This window comes from Chrysemys picta, chromosome 16 (genome assembly GCF_011386835.1).
Source record: "Chrysemys picta bellii isolate R12L10 chromosome 16, ASM1138683v2, whole genome shotgun sequence".
In the NCBI taxonomy this organism is placed as follows: Eukaryota; Metazoa; Chordata; order Testudines; family Emydidae; genus Chrysemys; species Chrysemys picta.
This window is the reverse complement of record NC_088806.1, coordinates 1,255,120-1,269,132: the sequence shown is the minus strand read 5'-3', so window position 1 is coordinate 1,269,132 and position 14,013 is coordinate 1,255,120. Positions and strand designations below refer to the sequence as shown.

The 14,013-nt window shown below is 60.1% G+C and overlaps 1 protein-coding gene and 1 long non-coding RNA gene across 2 annotated transcripts in view; one reads left to right on the top strand and one right to left on the bottom strand.

Moving 5' to 3' along the window:
* The window catches only part of MINK1 (misshapen like kinase 1), a 70,485-nt gene extending 62,798 nt beyond the window's left edge, over positions 1-7,687 (bottom strand). Inside the window, 1 exon segment of the mRNA XM_065570394.1 lies at positions 7,382-7,687. Coding sequence (XP_065426466.1) covers positions 7,382-7,438 — 57 coding nt within the window. The 5' untranslated portion in view covers positions 7,439-7,687.
* Positions 7,688-8,517: 830 nt separating this feature from the next.
* LOC135976074 (uncharacterized) lies at positions 8,518-12,412 on the top strand. The gene is made up of 2 exons (XR_010593291.1): positions 8,518-9,749; positions 11,446-12,412. It is a non-coding gene; the product is annotated as an uncharacterized LOC135976074 (long non-coding RNA).
* The last annotated feature ends 1,601 nt before the right edge of the window (positions 12,413-14,013 follow it).

The following is a 14,013-nucleotide window of genomic DNA, read 5'->3' as shown; positions in this document are numbered from 1 at the left end:
CAACCCTGGGACCCTCTGCAAACCCCCGATGTGCTCCCGCCCCGGAACCCGACGGTGCCAGGCGCTGTGCATTAGGGGTATTACGGCAGTCCCCAGGCGCTCCGTCAGGGCCCAGGACCCCACGGTGCCAGGCGCTGCGCATTAGGGGTATTACGGCAGTCCCCAGGCGCTCCGTCAGGGCCCAGGACCCCACGGTGCCAGGCGCTGTGCATTAGGGGTATTACGGCAGTCCCCAGGCGCTCCGTCAGGGCCCAGAACCCCACGGTGCCAGGCGCTGCGCATTAGGGGTATTACGGCAGTCCCCAGGCGCTCCGTCAGGGCCCAGGACCCCACGGTGCCAGGCGCTGCGCATTAGGGGTATTACGGCAGTCCCCAGGCGCTCCGTCAGGGCCCAGAACCCCACGGTGCCAGGCGCTGCGCATTAGGGGTATTACGGCAGTCCCCAGGCGCTCCGTCAGGGCCCAGGACCCCACGGTGCCAGGCGCTGCGCATTAGGGGTATTACGGCAGTCCCCAGGCGCTCCGTCAGGGCCCAGGACCCCACGGTGCCAGGCGCTGCGCATTAGGGGTATTACGGCAGTCCCCAGGCGCTCCGTCAGGGCCCAGAACCCCACGGTGCCAGGCGCTGTGCATTAGGGGTATTACGGCAGTCCCCAGGCGCTCCGTCAGGGCCCAGGACCCCACGGTGCCAGGCGCTGCGCATTAGGGGTATTACGGCAGTCCCCAGGCGCTCCGTCAGGGCCCAGGACCCCACGGTGCCAGGCGCTGTGCATTAGGGGTATTACGGCAGTCCCCAGGCGCTCCGTCAGGGCCCAGGACCCCACGGTGCCAGGCGCTGCACACAGACCAGAGGGTTGGGAACCAGGTGTCCTGAGCCCAGTGCTCCGGCCCGGGCAGCAGACTGCCTCTCTAGCAGCACCGTCTGCCGGGCCCGCTGGGCTGGCACCCCTGGAGGTGGGGTCTGTACAGCCTGAGGAACCAGGCAGGCACCCGCATTCCCTCCAGACCCACCGCCCAGCACGCAGCCGGCCTGCATGTGAGCACGGGACCTAGAGGCGGAAGACGGTCTCGGTACCAGCTCAGGCATTTCGTTTGCAGCAGTCTCTGTTCCCTGCTCGAGAGCCCGCCGCGGCTCTCCGGGATTGGGACTCAGCTCTCCCTCAGACCTGCGGGGGAACTTGGGCAGTCTCTTGCTATGGACCTGTGTAGCGCCTGGCAGAGGCGAGGACCCTCCAATCTTGGGGAGGGGGGAGGCGCCAGGCAGCGCTCCCCCAATCTCGGTCCGGGAGGGGGGGCCTCCGGGTAGTGCTCAGCACAGCCAAGGCCCCCCCATCTCGGCCAGGACAAGGAGACTACAAAAGCTGTTTCTAAAGTGCATTTTTGGCGGTGGTGAGCCTTTGTACCAGCAGGGAGCTGGGCATGTTTTGCGGGGCGCTCGTCAGGAACAGTTGGCTCGTTAGACATTAAAAGCCCGTCTTAGCTGCCTCTCTTCCTTCCTAGCATCCGCCAGCGAGAGCCGCACGCTGCGAGTTCAAGGACAGAATCCACAAGAGCACGAACGTGTCGAACACAAGCAAAAAGCCTCCGATTCAAAGGCACACACTGCAGCCAACAAGTCCTACCTAGCAACGGCGCCGGGCTGAACACCTCAGGCGCACAGCCTGGAGCCGAGAGCTGACGCACGCGGAGCTGCAGCACCCGGCCTTTGTGTCACACCCAGCAGCCGCTCCGGTTTGGGGGCGATGCGTCTGCGTCTGGGGAGGGGGCCACAGTCTGCAAGACGCCCGCCCATGGTCCTGGACACCGCACAGATGCCTTTCTTTCAGAGCAAGACTGGGACACCCTCCTCTGTCATACCAAAGCCCTCCCCTGCCCAAGACTGCCCCCCATTGTGCCAGGCCCACAAAGAGAGACAGCCCGTCTCCAGAAGCTCACAAGCTAAATAGACCACAGAAGGGTTGTTAGCCCCATGTTACAGGTGGGCAAGTCACTGCATCTCTCCAGGCCTCAGTTTCCCCACGGTAATGCAGGCAGCCTGTGCCGGGGCTGGGAACTGAACTCAAATTTCCCAAGTAGGAGCAGGGGATACAGTGTCGGGTCAGGGGTCTGCAGGTCGGGAAGGAAGGGAAAGTCAGGAGCGCAATCAAAGGGGTGGCTTGATCACAGTCTAGCAGCGAATGGTCTAACCCGACCCACAGCTGGAAATCGACGCGATCCAGTCCCGGCTTCTGGCCGTCGGGGGTGGGAAGTGTTTCTAAACGACACCGGGACCCACTCAGCGCCTGCGCTGTACAGGTGAGACTAGACGGTCCCTTCAGGACTCTGGTCCCACTCAGAGAAGGCCTTTGCACACAGTCTGAACACAACCCTGGGAAGACTTCCTGGTGTGGCTGGGGCCGTCATTCCAGTTCGGGCAGCCAGACAGCTCCCAGCTCGGACTGGGTCATGGGTATTAGCCACATGAAGCTGCAAAGCCCAACACAATGCCTTCTCCACACATGGATGCAGACAGATGCACCACCTGGCTGGCTGGGTTTGGGGGGCGTTTTTCCCATGCTGCATTTTTTAACAGTGTGTGCCTGCCAGCCAAATATCCCTGGCAAATGCCCAATCACCGCTCAAAGTCAGAACCCAAGGAGCGAAATTAAGACCCCCCCCACCCCACCCCCCGCCTTTTGGGAAATCCTGAGAAGTCAGCCATGCGCTCCCAGCGCGTGGCAACGATCCTGTGCCCAGCGCTCACCTCCGCACTCTAAACACGGGAGAGGGTTCGGAGAAGAGCTACAAGGATTCCCGGGCTGGCAAGCACACCTCCCAAAGCAGCTCCAAGTAGTCAGCTTACCAAAGACATTAATCACGGTCGGTAAGTATCTACATGGGCAGTAAACAGCTGGAAGCTAAAGCCATGCAAATTCCCATTCGAAATAAGGCCTACGCTTCCCACAGCCTGAGTGATTAACCAGTGAAACAAGGTCCCCGGGGCAGGGGTGGATTTCCCACCTCTTGCGGCCTTCCCATGCAGACTGGAGCCTAGGGTGACCAGATGTCCCGATTTTACAGGGACAGTCCCGATATTTGGGGCTTTTCCTTATATAGGCTCCGATTACGCCCCCCCCGTCCTGATTTTTCACACTTGCTGTCTGGTCACCCTACTGAAGCCTCTCTGGAAGACGCTGCAGCCCCGCACAATTCTTGCGCTCAATACAGGGGAGCTGGGTGCAATTCCCGTGCCCGTACGGTACTAGATTATCGAACAGTCTCTTCTGGCTTGAATCTGGGCAAAGCAGATGGGCCGAGCAGATCCTCTGCTTCGGTTGGTGTTTAGCAAAGACTGATGCATCCCAGGGCTTTGCACCGTGCCCAGCCCCTGCACTTCCAAGCAGATAAGAAATTAGTCACTTCCTGTCCTAAAACACTGTGCGCTGGTGAACAATTGTTGCATTCCACCCTACTGGCTCCGCAGTTTCTATCAGCATAAGAATCGCCAGAACCAGGGCCTCGTCTCCAACAGCTGTGACAAGAAACCCTGCAGCCATGGGATAACCTGTCTGTTACACAGAAGAGGAGTCGGGCTGCCCTGCAGAACAAGAGTCTAACTCTGTTTTTCTTTCTAATCTTTACTAAAAAATGTCGGATCATTTGTTTAAATCCCACTAAACTCTTGGCCTCTTGCGGCACGGAGTTCCACGTGCTTTTAAAATGCAGTCCACAGCGTATTTCCTTGGGTCAGTTTTAAATGCACTGACTTATTTTCATTCCACGTCGCCTCGCTCTAAGGCTGTCTGGAGCACGGCCTGTCCTTTCGTTCGCTGCGTGTGCAGCGCCTAGCACCAGTCACTGGTTTGAAGGCCGGAAGGAACCATCAGCTCACTAGTCTGACTCCTGGATGGCACAAGCCAGAGAATTCCCCCGTTTGAGCCCAATCGTTTGTACTGCAGCTTGTCCAGAAAGGCATGCAGGCTGGATCGGACGCCATCAAGAGATGGCGAATCTACCACTGCCGTAGGCAGTTTGGGCCAATGGTTAATCCCCCGCACGGTACAAAACCTGGGCCTTATTCCTAGCGTGAACGTGTCTGGCTTTATCTGCCAGCCGCTGCCTTCCTGATAGATTAAAGAGCGCCTTGGTACCCCATGGAGATACCATGTGATCAGTGGAGTCCATGACGGGGTGCTCTCACCATCTGAGTAAACAACACAGGGAGGCGTTGGGGATCCTTGGGAAGGACAGAGAGACTGAAGCCAGCTGGGAAGAAGTTCTATCCACCCACCAGCAATGACATCTGCACAGAGCCAGTGTTACGAAACCTCCCTGGTTTGTCTGAGAGATAGACAGTGCTTTGAAAAGAGATGTAATCACATTCCGAAGCACTCCGGAGCTTGGCTCGCGGAGCTGTTCTGCTGATGGGGGCGAGAATTCACAGCGCAGGCAGCCGGCAGCAGACAGCTCGGGTTTGTTCCTATTACACGCAATGGCACATTACGATTCCTGTAACAATGCTCGGCCAGGGACTTGGGGCCAGGCACGGAGATCTAATGATCCCGGTATAAAGGCAGTGCTGCCTTGGCTAGAGCACTGGGAGACCTTCTGTTCCCAGCTCTGACACTGACCTTTGATAAGCCACATACCCGCTCCCTGCCTCGGTTTCCCCACCTGTGAAATGGGGCTAATGACCGACGGCTGAAAAGCATTAGCCATCATTATGATAGGTGATCACACTGGTATAACTATCGGGCTCAGGGCTACGCTGCACCGGTAGCACTTCTCCTACCCCGCCAGGAGGGGCTCTCCTGTTGGCGTACGTAATCCCCGTCCCCAAGAGGCGGAAGCAAGGTCGAGGGAATGAATGCTCCACTGCAGAAGCTCTGCTCTGTACTGCTGCCTGAAACCCCTGGCACGCCGGGCGAATCATTATTCACCAGCTCGCCTCAATCCCGAGCAGAGCCGCCGCTTTGCACTGCCAAGGCTTTGCGGCGAAGGTCTAAAGAACTCCTGCTCGTTAGCACTAACGGCGCCGGGGATGGCAGAGTCACTGTTCCCACACGCGGGCGCTGGCAGCGCCGGGGGGTTTACACAGCCCAGCACTGCAGAGGTTAATACTCCAAGACGGGACCGGTTATTAAACATTTGAAAATCGGATTTGGGGTTAATATGGGCCAGGACAGCGACCCCCATGATCCACGCGCAAGCGCCACCTGCACGCTCTGCTGTGAACCACTGCAGCAACAGCTCCCCACTGTGCCCCCGAGCCAGCTCCCTGCACCGGCTGGGAACGCAGTGGCTGGGCACCGAGCGAAGAGCCGGGAGAGGAGAGAGCAGCACGCATGGGGAAGAGCTAGTGAGATCATTGCAGAGATGGGGAGGAGAGCAAAGGGGCAGAACAAGGCGTTAGGGTCGCTGCAGCCACGCCGGGCGGGGGGGGACAGGGAGTCAGGGTGACTGAAGGGGGAAGCAGCAGAGGGACAGGGAATCAGGGGCATTGCGGTGACACTGGGGGGACACAGTGAGTCAGGGTAAATGCAATGACGACGGGAGGGGGGTGGCGAACGGGGAGTCATGGCCACTGCAGAGACGCTGGGGCGGGTAGCGAGGGGGAATGGGCAGCGAGGGTCACTGCAGCAAGGGGGGGGGGGGAGGATATAGGGGATGGACAGGTGTGGATGAGGGGCTTCCCGCCCCAATGGGTGAAGGGAAGCAGCAGGACCAGAGAAGGGGGATGACACAGACATTATACAAAGGGAATTGGGCTCCTGCAGCAGCCATGGGGTGTGTGTGGGTGTCTTGGGGTTTATCCTGGGAGCGGCCCCCACCCTCATCCCCATCTAACCATGGGGAGTGCCTGGCTCCTCCCCCTCCGCCTACCCCCACCCCAACAGCTCCTCTGGGGGGCATCCCCCGAGTCACAACCCCCCCCAGCAGAGATGGAGGGGGGCGAGTCACAGCCCCCCCCCAGCAGAGATGGAGGGGGGCGAGTCACAGCCCCCCCCAGCAGAGATGGAGGTGGGACGAATCACAGCCCCCCCCCCCAGCAGAGATGGAGGGGGGCGAGTCACAGCCCCCCCCAGCAGAGATGGAGGTGGGACGAGTCACAGCCCCCCCCCAGCAGAGATGGGGGGATCCCCCCCGAGTCACAGCCCCCCCCCAGCAGAGATGGAGGGGGGCGAGTCACAGCCCCCCCCCAGCAGAGATGGAGGGGGGCGAGTCACAGCCCCCCCCCCAGCAGAGATGGAGGGGGGAGAGTCACAGCCCCCCCCCCAGCAGAGATGGAGGGGGGGATCCCCCCGAGTCACAGCCCCCCCCCGCAGAGATGGAGGGGGGCGAGTCACAGCCCCCCCCAGCAGGGATGGAGGGGCCCGAGTCACAGCCCCCCCCAGCAGAGACGGAGGGGGGGGGCGAGTCACAGCCCCCCCCCCCAGCAGGGATGGAGGGGGGCGAGTCACAGCCCCCCCCCCAGCAGGGATGGAGGGGGGGATCCCCCCGAGTCACAGCCCCCCCCCGCAGAGATGGAGGGGGGCGAGTCACAGCCCCCCCCAGCAGGGATGGAGGGGGGCGAGTCACAGCCCCCCCCAGCAGGGATGGAGGGGCCCGAGTCACAGCCCCCCCCAGCAGAGACGGAGGGGGGGGGCGAGTCACAGCCCCCCCCCCAGCAGGGATGGAGGGGGGGGCGAGTCACAGCCCCCCCCCCAGCAGGGATGGAGGGGGGGGCGAGTCACAGCCCCCCCCCCAGCAGGGATGGAGGGGGGGGCGAGTCACAGCCCCCCCCCAGCAGAGATGGAGGGGGGGGCGAGTCACAGCCCCCCCCAGCAGAGACGGAGGGGGGGGGCGAGTCACAGCCCCCCCCCCAGCAGGGATGGAGGGGGGGATCCCCCCGAGTCACAGCCCCCCCCAGCAGAGATGGAGGGAGGGGGGCGAGTCACAGCCCCCCCAGCAGAGATGGAGGGAGGGGGCGAGTCACAGCCCCCCCCAGCAGAGATGGAGGGGGGATCCCCCCGAGTCACAGCCCCCCCCAGCAGAGATGGAGGGGGGGGGCGAGTCACAGCCCCCCCCCAGCAGAGATGGAGGGAGGGGGGCGAGTCACAGCCCCCCCCCAGCAGAGATGGAGGGAGGGGGGCGAGTCACAGCCCCCCCCAGCAGAGATGGAGGGGGGATCCCCCCGAGTCACAGCCCCCCCCAGCAGAGACGGAGGGGGGGGGCGAGTCACGGCCCCCCCCCAGCAGAGATGGAGGGAGGGGGGCGAGTCACGGCCCCCCCCAGCAGAGATGGAGGGGGGATCCCCCCGAGTCACAGCCCCCCCCAGCAGAGACGGATTTGGCCCCCCCATTAGGGCCCCGCCCCTCCCCCCACGTCACGCCCGCCTGACCTTTGCCCTTTGCCCCCCTTACCCTGAGGGCGGAGAGGTCGATGTCATCCAGGCTGCGGGCGGGGGCCGGGTCGGCCATGGCCGGCGCGGGGCGGGGCTGGGGCTGGGGCTGGGCCTGGCCGGCTCCTCACTGCGGCCCCATGGACCCGGCGCCGGGCTCCGCGCACCGACTGACAGCGGCCGCCCCCGGAACGGCGAGCCGAGCCGCACTGCGCAGGCGCCGGCAGGTGGGCGGTTGGGCGCGCGCCGCGCCTGCGCCCAGCTCCGCGGAGGGCGGCACGTGAGGCGGAAGACGGTTGCGGACCACGCAGGCGCCATCTGGGGGGAGGAGGAGAGAGGTCACGGGTCGGCGCATGCGCGGGGCGGACAGTGAGGCGGAAGAGCGAGATGGCGCCCCGTACCTCCCCCACCATCATCACCACCGCGCGTGCATGCGTGGAGAGGCGGGCGCGAGGGGAAAGCGGCTCAAGGCGCATGCGCGTAACCGCAAGTCAAGGCAGGCCGGGGCCCGCGCGTGCGTCTGGAAAAGAGGAAGGCCCGCGCATGCGCGAGAGAGCAGCCGACCGAGACGGGCTGCGCTTCATTTACGCATGCGCCGGGTGGGAGACAGGGATGGAGGAGGGGGAGCACGTGCGAGGCGCGGCTGTGAGGGCGAACAGGGCGCGAGGCGGGGGGACGGTGTTCCCGCCTTTTTCACCTGCTGGGGGCGGGGCCTCGGTCTGGGGCGCGACGGGGCCTAGTGCTGAAGGGGCGGGGCCTGAACTTAGGGGGAGTGGGGGGGCGGACCTGTTCCTGGGGGCGGGAATTGATTGGAAGTGGAGGGACGGGCTCAGTGGGCGGGGCCTGCTCGTGAGGGGGCGGGGCCTATTTCAGAGCAAGGAGGGGCAGCCTGAGGGGGAGAAACCTGTATCTGTGGGGGAGGAGCCTGTTCTTCAGGGGGTGTGGCTTGACCCTGCTGGGGGAGGGGTGGTCTAAAGGGGAGGGGGGGGCTGGATGGAGCTGGATGGCAGGAAGAGGGTGTCTCCCCACTAGGTTGAGGGCTTCACTGTGGGGCGGGGAATGGGGCAGAGGCCTGTCCCCTCTAGGGGGCGCCGGCTCCCCCCCGGCCCCAGGGCAGGGACTGGCTGGGTCAGGGGGGCAGGGAATGGGGCAGGGCCTGTCCCCTCTAGGGGGCGCCGGCTCCCCCCCGGCCCCAGGGCGGGGACTGGCTGGCTCAGGGGGGCGGGGAATGGGGCAGGGGCCTGTCCCCTCTAGGGGGCGCCGGCTCCCCCCCGGCCCCAGGGCGGGGACTGGCTGGCTCAGGGGGGTGGGGAATGGGGCAGAGGCCTGTCCCCTCTAGGGGACGCTGGCCCCCACCCGGCCCCAGGGCAGGGACTGGCTGGCTCAGGGGGGCGGGGAATGGGGCAGGGGCCTGTCCCCTCTAGGGGGCACCGGCTCCCTCCCGGCCCCAGGGCGGGGACTGGCTGGCTCAGGGGGGCGGGGAATGGGGCAGGGGCCTGTCCCCTCTGGGGGGCGCCGGCTCCCACCCGGCCCCAGGGCGGGGACTGGCTGGCTCAGGGGGGCGGGGAATGGGGCAGGGGCCTGTCCCCTCTAGGGGGCACCGGCTCCCTCCCGGCCCCAGGGCGGGGACTGGCTGGCTCAGGGGGGCGGGGAATGGGGCAGGGGCCTGTCCCCTCTGGGGGGCGCCGGCTCCCACCCGGCCCCAGGGCGGGGACTGGCTGGCTCAGGGGGGCGGGGAATGGGGCAGGGGCCTGTCCCCTCTAGGGGGCACCGGCTCCCTCCCGGCCCCAGGGCGGGGACTGGCTGGCTCAGGGGGGCGGGGAATGGGGCAGGGGCCTGTCCCCTCTAGGGGCGCCGGCTCCCACCCGGCCCCAGGGCGGGGACTGGCCGGCTCAGGGGGGCGGGGAATGGGGCAGGGCCTGTCCCCTCTAGGGGGCGCCGGCTCCCACCCAGCCCCAGGGCGGGGACTGGCTGGCTCAGGGGGGCGGGGAATGGGGCAGGGCCTGTCCCCTCTAGGGGGCGCCGGCTCCCACCCAGCCCCAGGGCGGGGACTGGCTGGCTCAGGGGGGCGGGGAATGGGGCAGGGCCTGTCCCCTCTAGGGGGCGCCGGCTCCCACCCAGCCCCAGGGCGGGGACTGGCTGGCTCAGGGGGGCGGGGAATGGGGCAGGGCCTGTCCCCTCTAGGGGGCGCCGGCTCCCACCCAGCCCCAGGGCGGGGACTGGCTGGCTCAGGGGGGCAGGGAATGGGGCAGGGGGGAAACAAGCAGGTTTATTGATAAAAAATGTAACCATTTTCAAGCCCGGTAGGCGAGAACTCGGAGCCCGGCGTGGAGCAGGACGCAGCAGCTTGGCCCCGGCCTGGCTCCCCTTCACAGCTGCTCCGGAGGGGGGTGAGTGCCCCCTCTGCGCCCCACTTCCCTGGCAGGGGGATCACAGCAGCCAGGGCTGGAGCGTGGGGCTGGTCGAGGCAGGTGGCATCTGGGTAGTGCAGCGCCCCCTGGTGCCAGACACTGACTGCAGGGGGCGCGCGCCCCCTATGGAGCCACCTACTTCTGCACCCTCCCCACCCCAGTGCTGCCTGGGGGCAGTGGGGCCAGCCTGCAGCATCACCCTAGCCCCACTGTGCCGGGGACACCACGGACTCCGGCGGCTGACGGCTCCCCGTCCCCGCGCCGGGCTCCTTTCCTGTCCCCGCCGGCCGGGGGCGACAGCAGTGTGGCATTATGCCAACATGTGGCGGGTGGGCTGGCCGCTTCTGTCAGCCCTGGGCGAGCGCCCCGCCAGCACTTCCCCCCTGCCCAGTGGGCGTGCCGGGCGAGGCGTTCATGGCGTCCGTCTCCCGCACACGCCTGTCCCCATGTGCCGGAGCCGCTGCAGTCTCAGCCGGGCCAGCCAGTCGCCGCCTTTTCCCTGTTCTCTGTACCTGGGCTGTCGCCCATCACCGCGCTAGGCCGATGCCAGCCGCTGGCAGGGTCCTGCCCAGCCGTGGGCTTGCGACAGGGGGCCCCTGGCCACACGCTCCTCCTCTGGGGCTGGGTTGGCAAAACGAAGGGGCGGCTGCCAGGAATGGAGCCTTCTCTCTCGCCCTGGCCGCTGGGCGGCACACACACACACACACACACAAACTACAGTGTCCACACCCACACCCCAACCCCACAGAGTGTGTACACACCCACACCCACTCAGCAGGGATGTACACACACACACACACACACACACTAGAATGTGTACATACACACCCCAGAGTGTGTACACACACACACACCCTAGGGTGTGTACACACCTACACACACATACCCTAGGGTGCGTACCCACCCAGCACCCACACAGCAGGAGTGTACATACACACCCTAGGATGTGTAGATACACACCCACGCCCACAGTGTGTGTACACCCCCCATAGTGTGCGGCATGCCCCCCCTGCGGGCACAGGACAGTCACACCAGACTTCCCAGTGTAGCCAGTCCCCGTGCGCTTCCCACTGGTCTCCCCCATCTCCGCCAGGCCAGCGCCCCCCGACAATGTAGATAAATCTCTGATAATTTTCATATGACTTTACATTGTGCCTCTTCATATAACCTTGTGGTGGGTCTACCCACGTGTGACCTGTTTTCATGGGACTTTGTATCAAAGCCTCATTTAGAAACTTTGCATTGCCCTTGGTATAATATTATAGCCCCTAAGGATAGAATAAGATAGAAGAAAAATTTCTTTTTGCTAGCAGTAGAACAAGAGCTCTCCCCCCCCCCCACTCTTAATCAATTGCCCTGTTGAATGAATGAGGTGTGGATGAGCAAGGCAGGGAAGGCAGCACCTCCAGACAGCCTCAACTGTTGGAGAGGGGCTGGGAGCCAGACCCAAGGACAATAAAACGTGTCAAGTGGGCTCATTAAAAACAAGCAGACATACTGACGGCCTGGGGGGTTAGAAGCAAGCACCTTCTTTTGGAAACACCCTCTTTGCAGCATTGGGACAACACTCAAAAGAAAGCAGCACAAAGGACCAATGGACACAGACACAGAGTTTGAATCTGGTATAGATTTGCATAAGAGGAAAGCTGCTATAAAAGTGAGGTGTCTTGCACAGGACCCCGGGTCTCGTCTTGTCAACATGGGAGCATCGATCCGGATCGGCAGAAGCCCGGCTCCACCCCCTCCCCCATCTAACTCACCTGGCCAGTGAAGTTAAGGGGAGCAACTAATTGGTAACAACAAGACGGAGTGTGTTTGTGTGTGTGTGTGAGTGTAAGTGTAATATATTATATGCATATAATACAGTGTTAATGAATACATGTATTACTAATAAATGTGGCGTTCTGCCTTATTCCCCCTGAAAAGATCCTGTGCAGTACTTTAAGTACAACATTTTGGTGGAGAATGCGAAAGGGGGAGCAAGCATAGAACCCACAGTTATTATAAAACTGGTGTGCACAGCGCCAGCTTTAGCAAGCCTGGCACTATAGGAAAAAGAGCGTAAACTTTCAGTTAATTAACCAAACTCTGAAGGATATAGGAGTTTAGGTTTAAATTGTGTTCATAACTGAGCTAAAGAGGAGAACTTAGTGTTTCTCACTCTAATCCGGGGAAGGATTAACCAAACTCTGAAGGATATAGGAGTTTAGGTTTAAATTGTGTTGTAGAGGTACATACACCCTCAGCCGTAGCAAGACTGAGCTAAAGAGGAGAACTTAGTGTTTCTCACTCTGATCCGGGGAAGGATTTGTATAATTGGTGTATGAACCCTCGGTGGTAGCAGACCGAGTAATACAGAGGGAGGCTTAGCGTCTCTCCCTCTGGCCCAGAGTGGGTTAAAAACATAAGATGCAAATCTTGTTCTGTTAAACCAAACTCTGAAGGATATAGGAGTTTGGGCAGTGTAGTGTGGTTTATGTTTGTTTGTTTTGTTTTGTTTTTTTGTAAGTAATATTGTGGTAATTTCACAATTTTGAAGAAAATGTTTAAGGAATGGGACCAGGAAGGGTGGGGGCTAGTTGAAAAGCCCACCCTCCTTGCTAAATTGGTAGTGGAACAAGGCTTGTGCCCATGGAAAGGAACTGTTTATTGGAAAAAGCAGGATCGGGCCCAGGCAAGCAACAGATAGAGAAACTGAAAAACAGGTTGGGTACAGAGAGTTAAAACAGCACTCTCAAATCTTACAGCAGCAGTAACATCAGGAGAAGGAACATTTAAGACCCCAGAAGGGGGCAGACCTTTGGGACCCCTCTGGAGATTGGGAAGGGGGATATTTGGGATATTTGGGTAAATTCCTCCTCCCAGGGCCAAAATGCCATTGAAACAGTTAACAACAGTGCCTGCTTCTGCCTCAGATCTCCAGGCCATGGCAAAATGGCTGGAGATTTTAAAACAGAAATTTTTTTTCTAGATGGAGTGTTAACGCCCTTTTACTGAGAGAAAGGGAGGATTTACACTCACCAAAAAATGCACCACTTAATTAGCATTTGTGCAGCCCCAAGTACCAAACACACTGTGGCAGAGACCAAGCAGGTTCTGCCAGGGTGAAAGCACTGTGCTAATTTGTTTCCAAGCTTCTATCTTTCAGGCTCTGAACCAGAACATCAGCAGAGCTGGTACCAGCTGAAGAGTTATGAAATACCATGGTTATAGTGTCATGACAAAGTCTGTGTTCAGTGTTCTGTGTTGCATGTTCTGTGTCTGTCTCTGGTGGTGTCCTGTGCTAGCATTGGGTCCAGAAAAAAAGGAAATACTACACTAGACAGGGCAAATGTCTTTTCCTCTCTCTACTTCCCCCATGTCCATCGAATTTATCAATCACCACTTGTGTCCAAAAGACTTTGGTCCCCAGGGCATCAGGTTTATTTGTTGTTAGGTTCTCTAATAGTCATTTTATTGTTAATTTTTGTTCTTAATACATTTGTATTGTTAGTTACATTTGCTTGTATTATTATTCATTCCACACTTTCCTCTATGCACTCTGGATCTATTTCCCCAAGCCCTGAAGGGTAGTTCTTGGGCCCCCATAACCTGTAAAACCTTGGCCCATAATTGTATGGCCCCATCTTTCAGGTCCCCAGAAACCTCTGAGAACAACTGTTAAAAATAGGGAATTCTACAACATTTTAGCAACTAAATGTTAGTTTAAGTCCAAATCAGCTTAACCTTGCATAACAACTGTGGTACTCCTACAAAATCTTATTTGTTGTGTGTGCTTAAGAAGGTCCTGACCTCAGTGACTTTTATTGTTTGATGGCTATTAATTGCAGCATCAAACTTGGGCCTCATTTTGTTTGTCAATGTACCCAATTATTGTAATGGTAATGGTTTTGTTGTATTTCCAATTATTATAATTATAATTGTTTGCATTTGTGTTTATGTTATATCTGGTGTTTAGTCAATTGTAATGGTTTTAGTTATATTCACCTGGTTATAATTGTTTGGTTTGTTTGCAACAAATACAAAAGATTTATATGGTGACCACTCAAGAATTGTTCTTGAGAGGTCAAAAGGGGGACAATGTAGATCAATCTCTTATAATTTTCATAAACAACAAGGAGTCTGGTGGCACCTTAAAGGCCAAATAAATCTTAGTCTTTAAGGTGCCACCAGACTCCTTGTTGTTTTTGTAGATACAGACTAACACGGCTACCCCGTGATACTTGATAATTTTCATATGACT